The sequence below is a fragment of the Clupea harengus genome, chromosome 5 (genome assembly GCF_900700415.2).
Source record: "Clupea harengus chromosome 5, Ch_v2.0.2, whole genome shotgun sequence".
In the NCBI taxonomy this organism is placed as follows: domain Eukaryota; kingdom Metazoa; phylum Chordata; class Actinopteri; order Clupeiformes; family Clupeidae; genus Clupea; species Clupea harengus.
This window is the reverse complement of record NC_045156.1, coordinates 4,498,106-4,518,167: the sequence shown is the minus strand read 5'-3', so window position 1 is coordinate 4,518,167 and position 20,062 is coordinate 4,498,106. Positions and strand designations below refer to the sequence as shown.

General features: G+C 44.1%; 2 protein-coding genes across 5 annotated transcripts in view; both read left to right on the top strand.

Moving 5' to 3' along the window:
- sulf2a (sulfatase 2a) overlaps positions 1-13,793 on the top strand; it is a 51,349-nt gene extending 37,556 nt beyond the window's left edge. For 3 of the 4 annotated variants that reach the window (XM_012841055.3, XM_031567390.2, XM_031567389.2), the window contains 20 exons: positions 630-866; positions 1,697-1,936; positions 2,127-2,278; positions 3,183-3,352; positions 5,054-5,204; positions 5,433-5,608; positions 5,782-5,910; positions 6,105-6,161; positions 6,477-6,606; positions 6,877-7,075; positions 7,866-8,115; positions 8,500-8,596; positions 8,926-9,020; positions 9,116-9,175; positions 9,379-9,545; positions 9,830-9,972; positions 10,095-10,203; positions 10,394-10,427; positions 10,895-10,948; positions 11,952-13,793. In XM_012841055.3, coding sequence (XP_012696509.1) covers positions 698-866; positions 1,697-1,936; positions 2,127-2,278; positions 3,183-3,352; positions 5,054-5,204; positions 5,433-5,608; positions 5,782-5,910; positions 6,105-6,161; positions 6,477-6,606; positions 6,877-7,075; positions 7,866-8,115; positions 8,500-8,596; positions 8,926-9,020; positions 9,116-9,175; positions 9,379-9,545; positions 9,830-9,972; positions 10,095-10,203; positions 10,394-10,427; positions 10,895-10,948; positions 11,952-11,982 — 2,613 coding nt within the window. In that variant the 5' untranslated portion in view covers positions 630-697 and the 3' untranslated portion in view covers positions 11,983-13,793. The remainder of the gene's footprint in view (positions 1-629; positions 867-1,696; positions 1,937-2,126; positions 2,279-3,182; positions 3,353-5,053; positions 5,205-5,432; positions 5,609-5,781; positions 5,911-6,104; positions 6,162-6,476; positions 6,607-6,876; positions 7,076-7,865; positions 8,116-8,499; positions 8,597-8,925; positions 9,021-9,115; positions 9,176-9,378; positions 9,546-9,829; positions 9,973-10,094; positions 10,204-10,393; positions 10,428-10,894; positions 10,949-11,951) is intronic. The other variant, XM_031567391.2, reaches the window with a different exon arrangement.
- Positions 13,794-14,046: 253 nt separating this feature from the next.
- arhgap46a (Rho GTPase activating protein 46a) overlaps positions 14,047-20,062 on the top strand; it is a 41,244-nt gene continuing 35,228 nt past the window's right edge. The window contains exon 1 of the mRNA XM_031567387.2: positions 14,047-14,411. Coding sequence (XP_031423247.1) covers positions 14,227-14,411 — 185 coding nt within the window. The 5' untranslated portion in view covers positions 14,047-14,226. The remainder of the gene's footprint in view (positions 14,412-20,062) is intronic.

Here is a 20,062-nt window from a genome sequence, read left to right as displayed (position 1 = left end):
ATGTGGCTCATAAAACATCACTGGCTAGGAACCCTGGGCTCAGTCAATGCCGTTTGGTATAATTTTCACATTCTGCATAAATCAATCACACTGACAACAGACACTGACATCACTCTCTGCATTCTCCTCTGACTCAGACACAGCTGCGTAAGCCACTGGAGGTCTGTGTTCTGTCAAATCTCTTTGTTTTAATGCTCATTTTGCTGGAGAGTTGTGGCATATGTAGATTTGCACTGCATGTTTAAGAGCCAGGCAAAAAATAAATGATGGTCTCAAAGTTGACAAAGCGTCTCTTTTAAGGATAATGCTAAGTCTGTGAATCTTTTGGTAACTGTAATGTGTAAGAATAAGTGTAAAACTGGATTGAATAAATACTTATTTATGATAATTTATGAGGTTCACTGTATGATGGGGGTAACTGTATTTAAGTAATGTAATGTAAATATAGGTATCCATCATACATGATAAACCATGCATAAACCAAACGTACAGCTCCTATGATGTCCCAGCGTGTTGGGTTGGGACTGCTGAAGATGGACAGTCAGAGGGTTGCATCTGCCTCGGATATCGGTGTTGAGCCAGTAGGAAAATGTAGCCTCTAATGTGCAGACTGTTGTGTGTTGACATAGGTGCAGTGACACCAGACCAGAGCTGAGCTGAGCTGAGCTGAGAGGACGGGAGACTGCTGGCCAGAGCCATGGCAGGGTGCCGCCTGTCTGTCAGCATCCTCTTCCTCATCTTCCTCATCGCCGATGGGTCATCGTACATCAGCGGGCAGAGATGGAAATCACGACTGCAGAGGGATCGACGGAATGTCCGACCCAACATCATCCTCATCCTTACTGATGACCAGGACATTGAGCTGGGTAAGTGTCTGACAAAAAGAGGACCTTTAAATGATGAGTACCATCGAAATCCCACAGACTACAGAAGTATTCATATATTTTCATCGGTTGTGAAACAATGATTATGCACTATGTACTACACACAGACACTTACAAGAATTCCACTGACCTGCCACTTGGGACTCACAACTTGAACTAGATTTGTAAGAAGGGTCTTCATGGTTTGAAATGTTTTTTTTTGTTGAAAGATCAGATATATCAGAGGACTTTGTGACAGTACAAAGTGCTTAGCAGGTCAAATTCAGGTTCATTTTACAACAAAAAGGCTATTGATAGCTCAACAATAGACAAATATCCAGACAGAAAAGTAAAAAAGTGCACAGAACTGTGTGTTTACATACTGTGTGTACAAAAGTACACTCTAATGAAACCCTTGCCAGTTTACTCCACTTTAAAGTCCTTGAGACCTTATTGCCCTGAAGTGCCCCCCAAAAGCCCCACTGATGGTCTTTGTGCTGGTCTGATCGACTGAGAGGGCTGCCTCTTCACCCGGGCAAATTTATGGTCAAGCATCTGTTACACCAAACAATCAGGAGCAAGCTGAATGGGCCAGTGGGCGTCTTTTCTTCCAGTCCTCTCTTTCTGTCTTTTTTACCGAATTCAGAATACAGAATCAATGAAAAATGAAACACATGCCTAAAGTTGGCAAAGTACAACTGTGAAGTAAACAATTAGACAAAACAGTCATTGGTTAACACCAAGTATCTTCCTCCTCTCTCTTTCTCTCTCTCTCTCTCTCTCTCTCTCTCTCTCTCTCTCTCTCTCTCTCTCTCTCTCTCTCATCCTCCCAGGCTCCATGCAGGCCATGAATAAGACTCGTAAGATCATGGTGCAGGGCGGGACCCACTTCACCAATGCGTTCTCCACCACCCCCATGTGTTGCCCCTCACGGTCCTCCATCCTCACGGGGAAGTACGTGCACAACCACCACACCTACACCAACAATGAGAACTGCTCCTCTCCATCTTGGCAGGCTCACCACGAACCACACACCTTCGCTGTGCACCTGAACAACTCTGGCTACAGGACAGGTATGTTTGAGTGGGATCTGTGAATTACAGAGCATGTTGGGATAAAGGTGTTTAAACATACTTCCACTTATTACGTATTTGTACAACAATATACAATAGTTAGCCCATTGCTGTTGTACAGTCAAAACTGATTTCCTATTGATCACAATGCACCACAGTCTTACTTGTCATTCCTCATCCATCTCTTCAGCCTTCTTCGGAAAGTACCTGAATGAGTATAATGGCTCCTATGTGCCCCCGGGATGGAGGGAGTGGCTGGCACTGGTGAAGAACTCGCGTTTCTACAACTACACCCTCTGCAGAAATGGCATTCGCGAGAAGCATGGCGAGGAGTACCCCAAGGTGCAACACTAAGACCCTTTATCTTTATTGACTTTTTTTTATCTTATTTAAAACATTTATCTTAAGACGTGTGGTTAAAAACAGTCCTAAAATCTCTCTTTTTTTCCTTCTAAAATTGTAGCAAATAGGCTGCTTTAGGTTGTACCAGGACACATCTTTCATGGTTCATATGTTCGAAATTCTACAAAAGCATTCTAAAACTACACTCCAGTGATCTACCTCTATGTTAAATTTAATATCCGTAGCATTTTTGCAATGCATTTCATGTTGCAGAGAAATACATTTAATACTTACTGATTTAGAGGAGAGTTCAGGCTGAGGTACTTCTTTCGTACTGATGCAGAATGTTGTAGAGGAGAGTTCAGGCTGAGGTATCCCTACCATCCTAAACCTGCAAAATCATTTAGAGGAGAGTTCAGGCTGAGGTATCCCTACCATCCCAAACCTGCAGCTCCTCTTGTCCACCGACAAGGGGTTAGAGCTCAGATTTCAAAACACAGAGCTATTTTAATGCCAGCTATATTGGCAAATTTTCCATTTCCCTGTCTTTGCTGACTAAAAGTATCTCATCATGCTCTCTTGCACTTGATAGAGAGGCAATGTTTACTCATCTGTGAAAACACAAAAACAGTTTGACTTTCCATTCAGCATAACTGTTTTTGGCATGTAGAAGGCAGTGTTTGGCCAGTGGTTGTATAATGGACTGTATTCCCTTAACCATCTTATTTTATGTCTTTACCATCAGTGTCTTGTGTTTTCCTTTAGACTTCTACATACTATCAAGGCCAGGGCTTTCCATCCATCAGTCTCCATTAGCAATCAACTTACACAACACAGCTATGTCAGTTCTGCTGAACACAATCAGATGTTGATTTGTAACACTCAGTTTATTATGTTGGTGTAGGATTACCTCACAGACCTCATCACCAATGAGAGCATCAACTACTTCCGCATGTCCAAGAAGATGTACCCCAACCGGCCCATCATGATGATGCTGAGCCATGCAGCTCCGCATGGGCCTGAGGATGCAGCCCCGCAGTACAGCAACGCATTCCCCAATGCCTCCCAGCACATGTGAGACACACGCACACACACACACACACACACACACACACACACACACACACACACACACACACACACACACACACACACACAGTCATCTACGCATAGACAAATCCACAAACATAGAACCAGTTTCACACACATAATCTCTCCCCCCACCTCTCTCTCTCTCTCTCTCTGTCTTTCTCTCTCTCTCTCTCTCTCTCTCTGTCTCTCTCTCTCTCTCTCTCTCACACACACACACACACACAGCTGCCACCAGTGATGTTTGTCATCAAAACAGGCTTCACAACAGACGTCATACAGAGTCAGAGACTCAAGGGTGCAGTAAAAGCTTTAGTCTCATAGCAGTTAGGCCCATGGATTTAACTACCGCTGCGATTGCCAGTATATTATGGCAATATGCACTTTGGCCCCCTGAGAGAGATTAAACAATGCGTTCAGGCCCACTCCCTCCATCCCTCTGCCTATCTCTCCCACATCACAACTCACAATCACAAAAGCTTATTAGCAATCCATGTTGCCAGTGCATTGTTTTCCATAATTGCATTTTGTTTCTTTTTGCCTTATTAACTTTAATGATTTAGTACTGTGGTGCATATTGGCCAATCTCACAATGAACAGCAGCCGGCTTAGCTCATCCACCAGCTGCCTGTGCAGATTGTGGCACTAGCATCTTAGCCCTCCCTACAGGCATAGCTATGGGCTAATTAAGGTCCTCGTTAACATCTGCCAGAGCCCCAGAAGTCTGAACTTGCTAATGCAGCAGCCTCCACCATTATTGATTCCAGTTTTCCTGCATGTGCAATCGATGACTTTCAAATGTCTAATATGGTTTGGCCTTCGAGATGTTGAGAGATATTAAGCGATGGTGATCTGAAATGACTAGGTTCTTATTGGGAAATTTTAATTATTGATTAAGCTGTCCCATACTTCGAATTAATTGAGGCATTGTATGAATAGGCATTTTAATGTAAATGTATTACATGAAACAAGCTTGCTGAACCAGTAACTGGAAAAAAGCAACACACAGCAACAGTAATCTCTGCTTACAGTGGATTCTTTCTAATTTCATTCCATTATATTTATCAGGGTCCAATGCAATAGAATACAATATAACACAATGCAATCTTGCTGTATTCACCAAAAAATCACGTCCTTTTTTAAGTATGCGGGTAATTATGCAGCGAACACACTTTGAGAGCTGAAACCTTAACCTTCTTTGTATTGGGGCTTGTATAATTAATGTAGTGAACATCATGCTAATTTTCACAGGGTGATGGAGGCTGCACCTTTCCTAAGGCTGGATAACAGTACTGTATGATAATTTTGTGGCAGCATTTTGTGGCAGCATTTCAGTTAAAAATTATTCTTAGAGACATACTAAAATATTTTAAAATATGGTGGTTGACAAAGAAGTTAGCCTTCTGTGCATCCTCATTCTCTATGCACGAGCCCACCGGCCCCTACAGTGTGAATATCACACAGACAGAGTCTGCACATGCAAAGGGGTTTCATTTGGTTGAAAATCAATAGGTGCTGATGCACCTCAGCCAATATATGGTTCTGTCCAAAAGAAAGGTTGTTGTTGACGTGTCGTTTCCAACTGTGGGACCCATTGTGTCCACTTAGAAATAGCTCTGTTAATATCTTTTGGAATTGCCCTCCACAAAAGTATTTTCTTGTAAAAGTGTGTGCCTTCCTCCTCAGCACCCCCAGCTATAACTACGCCCCTAACCCTGATAAGCACTGGATCCTGCGCTACACAGGCCCTATGAAGCCAGTGCACATGCAGTTCACCAACATGCTGCATAGGAGGCGCCTGCAAACCCTTCTGTCTGTGGATGACAGCGTGGAAAAGGTGAAGATGCACGCATGCACACACACACGCACGCGCACACACACGCACACACGCACACACGCACACACACACACACACACACACACACACACACACACACACACACACACACATGCACTCACACTTAGTTTAGCAAAGGCAGAGGAGTGCAATGTAATTGAGCGTACGTTCATAAAGGGTGTAATCAGCGATGAAGAAACACTTACCCTGTCTGTCTGTATGTCCAAGGTGTACAACATGCTGGTAGAGACAGGAGAGCTGGACAACACCTACGTCATCTACATGTCTGACCATGGCTACCACATCGGCCAGTTTGGGCTGGTCAAGGGGAAGTCCATGCCCTATGAGTTTGACATCCGTGTGCCCTTCTACGTCAGAGGACCCAACGTGGAAGCAGGTGCTATGTAAGTTACGGATCCAAACTAAGAATGGTCAGTTACCAAAGTAACCCCCGATAGCAGAAAATGATGATCAATACAATTATCAATACATTGGCTGTGTCCTCTGTCATCTGTTTCTGTGTGTCTATCTGTGGACCCTTACCTATCTGTGTGTGTTTTACCTCTTACCACCACAGAAACCCACACATCATTCTGAACATTGACTTGGCTCCAACTCTGCTGGATATGGCTGGAGTAGATGTGCCTGTTGATATGGATGGCAAGTCCATCCTGAAGCTTTTTGAAACTGACAGACCTGTCAACAGGTACAAGGCATGCATATGAACATGCACACAAGCACACATACAAGCAAACACCTTCACACACGCACACTCGCACACACGCACACACACACACACACAAACACGCACACATACTTCCAGCTCAACTTAACTGCCGATGTCTGTTATTATGGACCATGGTATTGGATGCAACACACTAAAACTCCTTGTCTGTCCAGGTTCCAGGTCAACAAGAGCAAGAAAGTATGGAGAGACTCCTTCTTGGTGGAGAGAGGGTAAGACTATTGCATGGGCCTTGGGTAAACCAGGCCTTTCCAGTGGCATTGCCAAAACAATGACATTGATATAATCAGCTTCTAGTTTTGTGTTAAATGAAATGAAATGAAATTACATTTGTATTAATTAAATTGTCTTGGTTAATGATGTGAGAGTAGGGTTTTGGAAGGTGGTAGCAGTGTTTTACAATGGTCACATCTGTTCAAGCAGCTTGTCTACTCCTTGCCTTTTTATAATTAAATTAAATTAAATTAAATCAAATTAAATTAATTAAATACAATTATTTTCATTTGCTTGTCTGTGATGACTGATAGAAAGCCGATGCACAAGATGGGTGATGGGAAAGAGGTGGCCCAGGAGGAGAACTTCCTGCCCAAGTACCAGCGTGTGAGAGACCTGTGCCAGCGCGCGGAGTACCAAACACCGTGTGAACAACCAGGGCAGGTGGGCACAACCACTATGCATATATATGGATTCTCATCAACAGCCATCTGGGCGTACGCGCACGCACACACACACGCACACGCACACGCACACACACACACACACACACACACACACACACACACACACATTCAAACAGTTTTTATACAATATCATTAAGATGGTTTCTCCTCTATCTACTTTTCATTGTTTCCAGCTTACCTCATCTCTGTCTCCCTCTCTCCTCCCCATTTTCTCTGTCTTGCTCCGTCTGTTTCTCTCTTTCCACAGAAGTGGCAGTGTTTGGAGGACAGCACAGGGATGATGAGACTGTTTAAGTGTAAGGGGGTGGCTGGCCTGTTCTCGCCCCGCGCTCAGGGCCTGCTGGCTAGCCGCACGGCTAACATCTACAGTCCTTCCGCGCTCTCAGACAACTGTGACTGTGAAACCACACCTACGGTCAAGAGGAAGAAGCTGCTGACCAAACGCAGTGAGTGCTGGCCCTGCACTTAAGAGCCCTGAAGGGTTGTTTAGCTTATCGAAACAGAATGCCACTCTCTAAGATACTAACTTTGCAGGAATTGTCAGAAAAGAGAACCATTTTTACCATAGAGATCAATAACGAGCACCTGTTCTGTCAATAGGGTGTGTTGAAATGCTGCCACCAAGTGGGGATGAGTAAACACTACACTTTGCTTTAAGTCCTATACTGTGACTCAGAGTTAATGACTCAACTAAATGCAAAACTGGCGTTTCATTTTAGCACTAAGTCAAGTTTGCATTGAAACCAGTAAATGTTTCTGTAATTTACAGAGAGGTGATAGTGCTGTCATCTAGTGCTGCCCTCATCTTTTCTGTGAAATGAGTTGCCTTGCTTTGTTTGTCGCTCTTGACAAAAAACATGAACAAATGTTAAAAATATCCACTGATTAAAATTTTAGAGACAAGTAGGGTGAACTTAGTGAGCAAAGACAAAAACACTAAACAAGGAAATGGCATAACTAACTTTACTTTTTTAGGGCTCATTAATAAGTGTGTGTAGTTTATATAGAAGCAGTTCATGCTACTATACTTACTATACTTACTATACCTTGGTTGTTTATCAGGACAAAATCAGGTAGGCCTGTCTGGAGAAAATACTTTGTGAAGGACCGGCTCAAACAATGTCAGAATTGCACAAATGAAGAATCTTGGTGATTCTGTTTAGGTCTATTGGACACAGGTCATGCAACCACCGTATGTGCTGCTTTGACTTCACCTTAGTTGTTTCTCTGAGACAGAGATGAAGGCCCGTAAGAGTGTGGCTCGGAACCGCTGGGCCCGCTCCATCCCGCTCCAGTGGGACACCAACCAGTACACTCTGGACCTGGAGAAGGGATACCGGCCTGTGGGCCAAAAGAACACAAGCACGGGGCCCGTGATCGGCCAGCAGGAGGAGGAAGAGGGCTTCAGCGGGATGGGGGAAGCCACCACCTCTCCCTCAGCTGGAAACAGTCTGTCTCCATCCACAGCACTCAAAGTCACCTACAGGTACCGCACCAGCAGCAGACTACACTACAAACACATGAAAACTGGAGCGCATTTCCATCAGGCGATGTACAGAAATAGGCTGAGGATTTACTAGCGCTTGCTAAAAATGTATTTATTAAGGCATCAAAAACATGGCTGAAATATGGCACTTGGAACAACACAAATGAATGTACGGTTGAATATGGGGTTGTGTTCTGACTTGAGATTATGCCCTCTCCTGTCTCAGCCTTCTAAATGGGGATGGTATATATCTTATATAAGTATAGACACTTGGACTATATGTGCTGCTTTTGACAGTCATCACAGCCTAACAGTGATTAAGCAAAATGATCTGCAACACAGAGCCAGTGAAACCTTGTGATGCGGGCTAATTGTTTTATCCAGGTGCTCCATATTGATGAATGACACCGTGAGCTGTGATGGAGGCTTGTACAAATCACTGCAGGCCTGGAAAGATCATAAACTCCACATTGAACATGAGGTATGGGTGCCTATGATTACGACTGAAAGATCATAAACTCCACATAGAACATGAGGTATGGGTGCCTATGATTACGACTGAAAGATCATTTGTCAAAATTTCAAAAGATTTTTGTATATTGCCAAATTCTGTAAAATTTGTCTAGATTCACTTATTTGCTTTTGGCAGCAAATAGTGGTAACAAACACATAAGCTGGTATACTCACCGGGCGGGTGGAAAAGGTGCTGTAGGGATTTTACTTTTTGTCTCTCATCCTGCCAAAAACGGTTAATTAGGTGAATGTTTGTCCTCCTAATGATTGGCACATTATGTCTGTGTTTGTGTTTAGATCGAGACCCTGCAGACCAAGATAAAGAACTTGCGGGAGGTGAAAGGCCACCTGAAGAAAGTTCGACCGAAGGAGTGCAACTGCAACAAGGACATGTAAGTGTGCTGGAGGATGAGAGGAACACAGTGGTCTGGTTTTATATGTATGTCACTGCAACATCTCTGTGTCTCTGTGTGTGGACGTATCTCAGGTATCAGCCCCCATACAAGGAAATGTTCCGCCTGAAATCAGGTCGCTTGCAGTCTCTCAGGTAAGTGTGAGGGTCTGTGTGTGTGTTTGTGTATGTGTGTCTGTGTCTGTGTGTGTTCGTCTTTTGTTTGTGTGACAAAATGGGCAGACATTATTTCAAACAAACTTTTTAAAGAATCACATAACACAGCTTGAGTTCCAGTAAACAACCCATTCAAGGCCACTCAAGTTCGTGGATCATTTCTGTCTTCTCTCTGCCCCCAGATTGGCATCTAAGGATAAGAAGCAGTGGCTCTTGAAGGACCAGAAACGCAGGAAGAAGCTGAGGAAGCTGCTCAAGCGCCTGCGGAACCATGACACCTGCAGCATGCCCGGCCTCACCTGCTTCACCCATGACAACCAGCACTGGCAGACCGCCCCCTTCTGGACAAGTGAGATACTACCCCTACATCACAGCCTCTGTTCATCGAATTACTCACCACTTCTATTCAGGGACCTGTCTGGCAGTACTGTGAAGATCTGACTTTTTTTCATAATGTGTACACAAGAGTTGAGGTCAGATCCTCACTGGGCAATGAAAAAGACATTCTCTTCTTATTAATATGATTATGACTTGAGATGTTTAATCCTATCTCTCTGTATTGATTGATTCCCATGTTGCATTAATACTATAATAAAGCAAGTAAATCCTCTCCTCTCCACTCCCTCTCTGCAGTGGGTACATTCTGTGCCTGCACCAGTGCCAACAACAACACATACTCCTGCCTGAGGACCATCAACGACACTCATAACTTTATTTTCTGTGAATTCGCCACGGGATTCCTGGAGTACTTTGATCTTAACACAGACCCATACCAGGTACATAGAATGTATTTCATTTATTTATAATATATACATTTATACGTTTATATGTATTGCCTTAAAATAGACAGTTACAATTGATTTGACCTGTGAATGTATCTGTGTGCTTGTCTGTGCAGCTGATTAATGCAGTGAGTACACTGGACAGGCAGGCCCTCAACCACATGCACCTGCAGCTCTCAAAGCTACGCGGGTGCAGGGGGCACAAACAGTGCAACCAAGAGACAGGTAACTTATGGCCGTCTCCGGTATACATACACACACACCACACCCATACATGTCTGGCTGCTGAGTCATCTCAGACACACATCCCTCTTCGGTCACATTCAGTCCCTTACATACACTTCATGACCACACACAAACACACACGCCCACACACACATTTTACTTACAGGGCTTTCTTCTACTTTTCTTACAGGTGTGAAAGAACGCAGCTATGTCAAAGAGTACAGGTGCAGTACCTCCTTTTTCCTCCTTTTTCTACAGATCAAATTGCTTTCACAGCTTATGTTGATGAAAGACGGATTTGATCATTCCTGTAACTGTATGTGTTACTATAATCTTGTCTGTAAAAAGCTTTAGTTGCCTAACTCTTTAATGCATTTATTTGCATGGGCAGTCTTGTTTCTGCACATTGAAAATGAAATAAAGCTATCTTTTGTGAGAAGCTCTTATTTCTATTGCTTTAAAAGAGGAATTGGCCTTAACTGCTTGGTACTGCTGTGTGTGTGAATGTGTCTGTGCGCGTGTGTGTGAATGTGTCTGTGCGCATGTGTGTATGTTTGTGGCTCTGTGCGATTATGTGTGAGTGTGTGTATTTGTGGGATGTGTGTGTGTGTGTGTTTGTATATCTGTGTGTGTGTGTGTGTGTGTGTGTGTGTGTGTGTGTGCATGTGGGCGTGCCCCTCGCATGCTTCAGGCCACTTCACCGTCGAAAGAGGCCAAAATTGAAGAAACAGACGTCCAAATCCATGTGAGTTTGTGGCGCATCCATCTGCTGCCCCTGCATTCCGCCAGATCCCCGCCACTCCCGCCGTGTGTCCGTCATCCCATCCCCATCCCTCCGTCAGATGGCCTAGCTACATGCTGCTCCTAAAGCCTCCCTGCTCCCTGCCTCTCTCTCCCTGGGAAGGGGCTGCTCTGAGAAGGGCATTTCCATGACACGTTCAAACAGTAACCTCATGAAGAAAGATTACAGTTACTCGCAGAACACCGTTCTTGAAAAATTAACACAATATGTCTTTATGGTTACTTTTAGTTTTGATTAACAAGCACTACCCAGGCACTAGCCCAATATAATTTTGTCTTTGAGGTGCCCGCATTTCAGCCTGTAGCTATGCAGTCATATGATTAGCACTCAAAATTAAAGCGTCTTGTTCGAAAGTGTCAGAGGAGGCTGTTGAGTTTCCCATGGCCTGGGTGGAGCTGCCCGTATCTGATCTCTTCTATGGGAAAGATTAAACTCAGAGTCCTCAGAGTCCTCAGAGCTCCAAGAATAGAATGTGTGGGGAGGGAATACAATGGGGACTGTGTGCTGTTCCTCTCCTCTTCTCTCCCTCCTTCAATGCTCCCTTATTCCTTCCGCTCCTCTCTCCTCTCCCTCTGTTCTTCTCGTTTCCTTTCCATCATCTGACACATCTAATTTTGATCATCTTTCATTACTGTTCATGAATTTACTGTTTGTGATCATTTGTCATGTCACCAAATGTAGGTTTTCACATCTAAATAGGCCAACCCTGGAGCAGAAATAAAACACTCTGTTATATTGAGCAAAGAGGGTGAGAAATGATGTACAGCTTGTTCACACCAAAACTCTAGGGGTCATTCTGAAACAAATATACACACTGAATCTGAGAGATGATGGTGGCGTTTCTCAACACAGTTTATTGCAGTCGCCTCTGATTGTGTGAAATATATCAAAATCCTGTGTGGATAATCCAATCAAATTTTTTGTCCTTTTCATTTCCTTAATCCAGGGGTCAGATTTGGGAAGGATGGGTGGGTTAACCTCACATCTGCCTCTCCCTTCATCACCTGGTGGGCATTCAGTGGTGAGGAATAAGGATGGGTGAACAGCTGAGGACCCTGTACAGACATCCCCTCTCTAACTCCACCACCCCCACCGCCACCATGCCGTACTGCATCAGAGCTGCATCAGAGGGGCCTCACAGGTGGGGGGGGAGCCGCTGCTGTTCCAACTGCACTGCCACTAGACAGCACTGTCAACCCACATGGTGTGGACAGGAATGGCTTCTCTATCCTCTGATGTCTCATTTTCATACATAGGCAAACACACACACATACACATACCCTTTTTTTATTGTAATATTTTTTCCTCAGTCATAAACATTTCAGGATATTCTTGTATTCTCTCTGTGATGTTAAAGCAGATTTTGTTTTGTTTTCCTGAAAGACTGTGCTCTGTATGATCTCCTCAGCAAGCCATTTCCATCTGAAAAGCACTTTTGTGGCTATTTTCATTGACACTGCATAAGACACAGACGAGGGGCTGAAAGTCCACTCTCAAGTTGACCATGCGTCATTTGATGTATTTTTTACTGTAGATACTCTAGCATGGACTTCAAACTGAACTACTGTGAATGGTATGGAGAGACACTCTTTATTTCCCTCTATACAGGAATGTAAAACAGGTCTTATTTTCGGTCTTTACTCAGTGAATGTTTTGGTGTTGTTAGCTGCTCCACTGCAAGTGATCAAACATCAGTGTATCATTTCCAATGTCCTCTGTAGTTTGGCAAGAATCCCCCCACTATCAAAATACCTTTGAGCCCATCACTGTGAGGAATACACCGTGTTTCCCCCTCAAGTGCATCAACACATCTGGAAACTCATTCAAAGGCCTGTGTGGAGGCCCGCGGAAGGAAGAAGAGCCTCCGAGCAGCCGTCCAACATCTCACCATGAGCAGGTCTTGCGCAAGGACTTGGTCTGACATTCAGTCTCACTGCTCAGCAAATGATGAATTGATGTGGGAGCACAGCGCTCTTAAGAAGCATCCGGAAAAGATGGTCTCACACTGGGAACTTTGCATCCGTTCACAGGTTGCGCAGCTGAGAGGCCGATTCTTGACCTTGTGCCCATGAGGCCTGCATTGAGTTTTTGTCTGAGCCACGTGGGATTCCCTGAAAGACCTGTGTAAAGTGGTCTCTTTGATTTAACCTTTCCGTCAATGCTGACATGATTTCACGTTACTGGATAATTTACACCCGTTGTCATTATCACCATCACCAAATCTGGCCCTGGGGTGGTAATGGCCCAGACAGCCGCTAACTTTGGAGCAGATTTGGCTCACGTCCGATTCCATGCCAGATTAGGGCCAGAACTGGGCCAGAACTGGGCCAGAACTGGGCCAAATCTGCTCCAAGGTAAACTGAGCTGCTCACTGGGAAGATATTTAAAAAACCAACAAACTGCTGTACAGTGCGTCTTTGAATTGATGTTGAATTGTGCAATCCATGTAAATGTTTTGGCATTTTTTACACAACATAAATGTAGGACTTTTCCTCTCAAGGTCAATAATGTATGTTTATCTAACGTGAATCAGTGAGTGTGTTCATTTAGATTACCCAAAATAATGAATGCTCTGTCTGAATGTCTTTCTTCAAGAGCATTTGTATAACGTACTAGATTTGTCCTTAAACCATACCTGAAAATAAAATAGCATGACATAATGTGTAATGAGTGTGTCATACAAAAAATATTGCCATGCGTGTACAGTATTAGTTCCTCCTTTGTTGTAATAATGACTGTTCTTGATAACAGGGAATGCTGATAGTAAATAAAATATGTAATTCCATTATGCCTGTTTTCTAATCTGATTCTCCCGTGTACTCTAATTCATTACTTTTTCGTTCTATATTCTTACCATAACCATTACTGACGTAGTATAACGTAGTATAATATCGAGAGATAATATCTCTGCATGATGATGCACCATGAGCTACATCCACAGTAGGTTCAGTGTAAAAGTGCAAGACTGTAGCTACCAGCAGGTGTCTCCGTCTTTCTAAATGCTGCAGAGCAATTTAATATTGCGGTAAAGCATACGCATGCCAAACGCACTGAGCCACTGCACAGAGTATGCGGTGGGATGCTGTTCAACATTGAGTTGTTTATAAGGAAAACTGTGTTGTCGGATAGTGTCACTAATGAATGAAAACGTACAACCAAGGACATTACCTTATTAGATAGATAGACTCTAGGCAGAAGGTAGTGCTCAGAAGGGGCGGGGGATGCGGGCGATGGACACCCGGCAGTCCCTAGTCTCACGTGCTAAGGCGGAGACTGGATCCCCAACACACATCGTTGCTGACTCGCGTGCTCACACAGGACGTCCGACACGGAGAAAAACTTTTCTTACTTCAAACTTTCTACTGGAGTTTTTTGCGTACGATGTAAGGGAGATGGCCGGGACAAGGTAATAATCTTCGACATTTTAAATGTTTCAGTTAAGTTCAGTTATATTATTTGGGGGCTTCACGACATGATTTACATATAGCCTCCCCCTCTGCACACTCTACAGGTCGCATTATTGGCGGTTTAGATTCATATGTTAACGAGCCCCTGCAAATATAGCATTTCTGTTTAATTGTCAGAAGTTAAGGTTACTTTTCATACCAACAGGAACAAATTGCTTTGAGAATGGTTGAAAACAATACTGTAATACGGAAAATACGATTTTTAACAAACGTGCTCTTAATATCGAGTCGCTGTCCACAGCTAACGTTAGCTACGTTTCCAGTTTTACTTAATATTCAGCGCGCTCCTCAGTCATTCATTCATTGAAATGGGAGTGTGAGATAGCTGCCAGGGACTGTCAGTTAAAAAAAGATGTTGCTCTAAACATGATTAAATTAGCATTAACTTAGCAAGCCATTTGTTGTTTTGGGCACAGTAACGTTCACTTTAACTGTACCCAACGTTGAGGTCAAGCATTTGAAACACTGAAAAAGAACAGATTCAATTTAAAATGTTTGCAACAGTAGCAAGTTATCTTTTGCTACCTAGTTAAGAGTTCGGATCTGTTTAACATTACCCGGCCGGCAAACTGTAACTTTAATTGTTTGAAGAGTAATCAGCGCTAACCTAGCTAGGTGTGGAAGTTATTGAGGCTAGCTAGTTAGTTAACCGTACATTGGCTTGTTTGTGTAAACTTAACTTGAAAGTCCCCAGCAGATTTTAAATCAGACCGACAGTTGCCCAGGAGTGAAAGTTTGGTGTCACGTTATTTCAATAGATGCTGAAAAACGCCCGTTTTTGTGGATGATAAATTTAACGTTATAATAACACCAGCGGCCTTTGAGATGGCCATAGTTAATTTAACGTTAACTTTTTTCAAACGAATCACTAGAGCTTCCGAGTTTACAACACAAAAGAGATCCTTATTTGCATCCTGGGAAATATTAGTTCGCATGTGGGGTTGCGTTTAATTACTAGCTTCCTCCCGGTCTCCCTTGAACTGATCCGCGAATTGGCTTTGCTGTGGTTCACAGAGTTGTAACTTAAGTGAGAAACAAATGTTCCATTTGTTGTGCCCACAGACATTCCAACATCACAGCCCAGAGCCCTATTAAGTCGACATATTGGATTCCTGTATAGGTTTGCTGGGAATTCTATAGTCACGAAATTTGGCCTGCTCTGTTGTCGTGCAGTCAATTAACCTCCAAATGCTTAAATAAATTAAATGAAAAAATGTGATGTGGTCACTTTTTTGAGGCCCTTAACTTAAACGTGGTTCTGTTTTATTGTACACCTGTGCTAATGCTGTAGTGTCTGATTATTTGGCCCTATGTAGTGTATGGATTTGACATTGGGTAGGTGAATTAGTGAAAGCTTACTACTGGAATGCAGAAAAGTTCCATTGAGAGGCTTATTAAATGAAAGAAGCTAAACAACAGATAAAATAATGAGAGAAGTCAATTAGTGAGATTTTACCCAAAGTGTCCCCTGCAGGCTAAGAATAGTAGTGAACAACAACATGTTCCTTTTTGCAAAGTGTGCTCACATGAGGCACTCTAAGTTTAGGGACTTAATAAGCTCACTTGCACTTCTTTTTGTCAGGCATTCTTGCAGGACGGTTGGAACAGGAGCCCTGCTTAGAATTGTGCAAGCTTGAAATAGGATGTTTTTCCCCTTGTTTACATGGTTGCTGTACAATAGCTTGCTCACAAAAGGGCGAGCTACTCTGTTGGTATTGCTACCTTGGTTGTGCTGTGTTCATGTGTGAAAGAGAGAGAGAGAGAGAGAGAGTGTGAGTGAGAGAGAGAGAGAGAGAGAGAGGGTCCTTTGAGGGCAAATGTGACAAAGGCTAGAAGTCAGACAAATGCTTTGAGGATGGCTGTGTTTGATGGGCCTTTGGTGATGTGCTTTCATGTCTCGTTGGTTTTGTGGTGCAAAAAGTTCTCTATTGTGTTGGGGGGGGGTTCTGCCTCCTGTGAATGGTCTGTCAGAGAGTAGAGCAGTCCAAGTGTCCTGTTCATATGATTGAAAGATTTGGATTCTGGAACACACATTTATTGCTTGCCTCTCTATTCTTTCCCTCTGTGTATCTCACTTGTGCTCCCTTTGTCTCTACCATTTCCTCTGTATTGTACCAGATGTGAGGCGTTAGGCTTAGCTGTTATGCCTCCAGATCGTGTGTGTCTGTCCAACCTGCTTTGATGATTAGGTTGCATGCTTTAGGTACACATGTAATTCTGGGTCACTCTTTCTGGCATCCGTTTCTGTTGGTCGCCTCCCTTCACCACCTTCCCCAGCCCAACAAAGCTAATGCTCTAACCTCAAGTCACCTATCAGGTCTGCTTGTTTCAGTAACACGGTGGAGGTATCCGCTTGAGTGTAGAGATAAGTTGTATCCATGCTTAGTACTAAGAGCTTAGGTCTGAGTGTGGCCTGTTGTTGCTCCCCCAACTCGGCCCGTCTTTCCATCCAGTGCGGGGCCTTGGGGTTAATGCCTAAATCGGCCCCACACCCTCAGCCCCCCTGGAGGAAACCATTATCTCTATCCCAGCTCGCGCTCAGACCTCCCCTAAGCCTCTTGTGAACACCAACAACATCCGTCACTCCGCGGGCAGTTTGCACTCATCGCCATGGTGATGGCTCCGACATCCTGGGTCTTTGAGGTTGGTGTGGGTGACCTCTGACCTCCCAGGCATCCAGGCCTTCACCCTGAAATGCAGACCAGCGCGCTTGGCCTCTGGGGTATTTCGTCACGCTGCCACACAGGATACCTGCCAGGTAGAAAAAGTGAGAATCCTGTCTGTTGGGAGAGCTGCTAAGGTGGCAACGGCCAGAGCTGGGTACTTAGGTCTGCTTTAACATTTTGCAGCTCGCCTGGAACAGATGGTGGGGGGGATCACTCTCTCGATGTCCTTGACCCACTTGATGAATAACGTTTGCAAATCTGAACGTTGGTTAATCTGCACTTGTTTGATCCAGTCAAATTGCACAGGACCAGGAGTGTCCGTCGTAATCACTTCATGATCATTGTGTTTGTATTTTTTTAACGTTCATCCAATAAAGAGGCTCATTGTTGCAAACACTGACAGCTGGTGTACCGGATGAGGGCTCTTGAGCTTTATGTGGATAAATATGAGGAGGATCCCCCATTCACTATTCCTAGCCTTCTGTCTCCTCTCTTCCCTCCAACTGTCTCTATGTTGTCGATCACTTTCTGTCTTGCGCACATGTTCCCTCAGGTCCACTCGCCCTGACCTGACAATGTGCCCATTTGTCCCAGTTTTGGGGGTGGCAGGGAGGGGTATGTTCTGTGCACGGAGAGCGTGGGCAGCTGTACAGCTATTACTCAACAAGAAGGACAATTTATTGTTGTTTTTTAACACAGTTGTCCGGAGTTTTCAGCTGCACACACACACACACACACGTCTACTTTGACTCTGCACCCTCAGTGGGGGTTGTGTGTAGAGGACATTTTTGGCGCCTTTTGACACTTAGCGATAGTCCTGCTAGTCATCTCTTTCTCCCGCTGTCGCGCACACATCAGTTTGTTTCAGCCAGCACTTGCACTCCGCCATCAAAACTTGTCACACACAGCACTCTGAAAACATGCAGAGATCCTGTTTTCGTACATTACAACCTGGTTCTCCTGAATTGGGATTATTGAAGTGATGTCTGAACACTTTTTCTACCTTCACTTCAATAAAGTAAATAGTGAATTCAATACATTTTTTTTCTGCTTTTAAGTTTTTGAAAGAATAATTATTTACTCAATAACGTGGTATTAGATCTGTATATTTCCTGTTGTTTTTTATAGAAGGTATTTGCAAACTAATTCATAATGATTGTCTTTGTGTAGTTTTGTTATTGAAACAGCCAAATATGCCAAATGAATACCAGCCCAAAATATGGTCCAAATATCAGTTATAGGACATCCTAATCCATTAGATATCGTTATCAATAAAATTATAAAAATGCATATCAGTTGACCCCTAGTTGTGTGTGTGCGTTTGGAAGTTTCCAGAAACGAAGGCTGCTGCTGCTGTGGCGGCGGGCAGAGGAAGAGCACAGCATAAGGGGAACAGAGACAATGGCCCCCATACAGTAGCTGAGACAGCAGTCCCCAATGAGGTCAACTGGTTTTATATAGCGAGAGTTGGTGGCTCATGGAGAGGCGGGGGTTGGGTGGGAGTTTGAGCCCTGTTTTCTCTTTATGTCTCACTTCCTTGTCTCTCTATACTCCACCGCTCCCCCCCCCATCCCACACACACACACACACACACACACACACACTCTCCCCAACCCTAGACGCCATGCCACTATCCTACCACAGACACCCCTCATCTGACTGCGGGTCCTGTGGAGTGTTGTGATTGGTTGGCTGGTCCCTGAGAGAGTGAGAACTGTGTTGAGCGTGTTTGTTCCAGATGAATGGAGTCTGATGGTGGAGCTGACAATAGCCCCTATTGTTCGGACCCACCACCCATTAGCGCAAGGGACTATGAGCACGCATTGTAATGCATATTATCACGAAGTTCTCAGAGTTTTTTGGGGGGGAGTCTTCACAAGAGCAGCACTCAATGAAGTTATGTAAGATGATTCCCCAAAGAACTGAAGGATGGGCCTAGTATCACTGCTGTTGTGTGTTGTATTATTCACTGTCTGAGTTCTCACTCTATGCAAGAATGCCGTTATGGCAGACTTTAAGTGAGGGGTATTTTGGCATGGCTTTATTGATTTCAATTGCTAACCAAATAACTTTTTGCCATTGGAGGATAACGCCTTGTTGGAAATTAAGAGACATCAATTAAGTTAATAACCTCCACACAACCTTTTTTTTCAGTTTGGATATTTATCTGCTAATCTTGTCTCACAACTTGTGGTGGAAGGAGAGGCACTATCCAGACAATGTTTACCTTCATGCATTTATTCCCAATCAGCTTCCCATTAAAACTAAATTGAAACAGGCTGCAAGCTTCTGTTGTACTGCTTGGCAGAGCTCCACTGCAGGATATTCTCCTTGGCTTTGCTGTCATAGACAGTAGTCTCAGTGTTTCCTCTTCACTTTGGTCTGAGGTGTCACTTGTCTGTGTCTGTTGAAGAGCTGAAGCAGAGTGGATGATTCTAACCTCTTCTACTCTGATGGGGCCTTGGTGTTATTGTCAATCACAGCTCCCTGGGCCCTCTGGGCTCTTTCGCACGGCCTCTCTCCTCTCACTGCTCCCACATGGCCTTTGCTCTCTCTCTCATCTCTCTTCGACACATTTCTTCTCGGCTGCCTCACACTCTCGTTTTGCATCGTCTCTCTCTCTCTCTCTCTCTCTCTCTCTCTCTCTCTCTCTCTCTCTCTCTCTCTCTCTCTGCTCTCACTCCTCTCTGTCCCTCCCTGTCGCTCATGTTTGTGCGTTTCCTTTTTCCTGGCACACTGCCGCTTCCCAGCTTCGTCCCCGTGCCTGATCTGTGAAGACAAGGCCAGCTCCATCATTCCTGGCATGTTCTCCCCTTCTGAAAAAAAAAACAGAACAGAGCTCAGTGTTGGCTCGCACTTCTGTTGGAGAAAGCGGGACACGTTCAACAGGCACCAGCAGCTGCAAATGCCTCTGTGCAACTCAC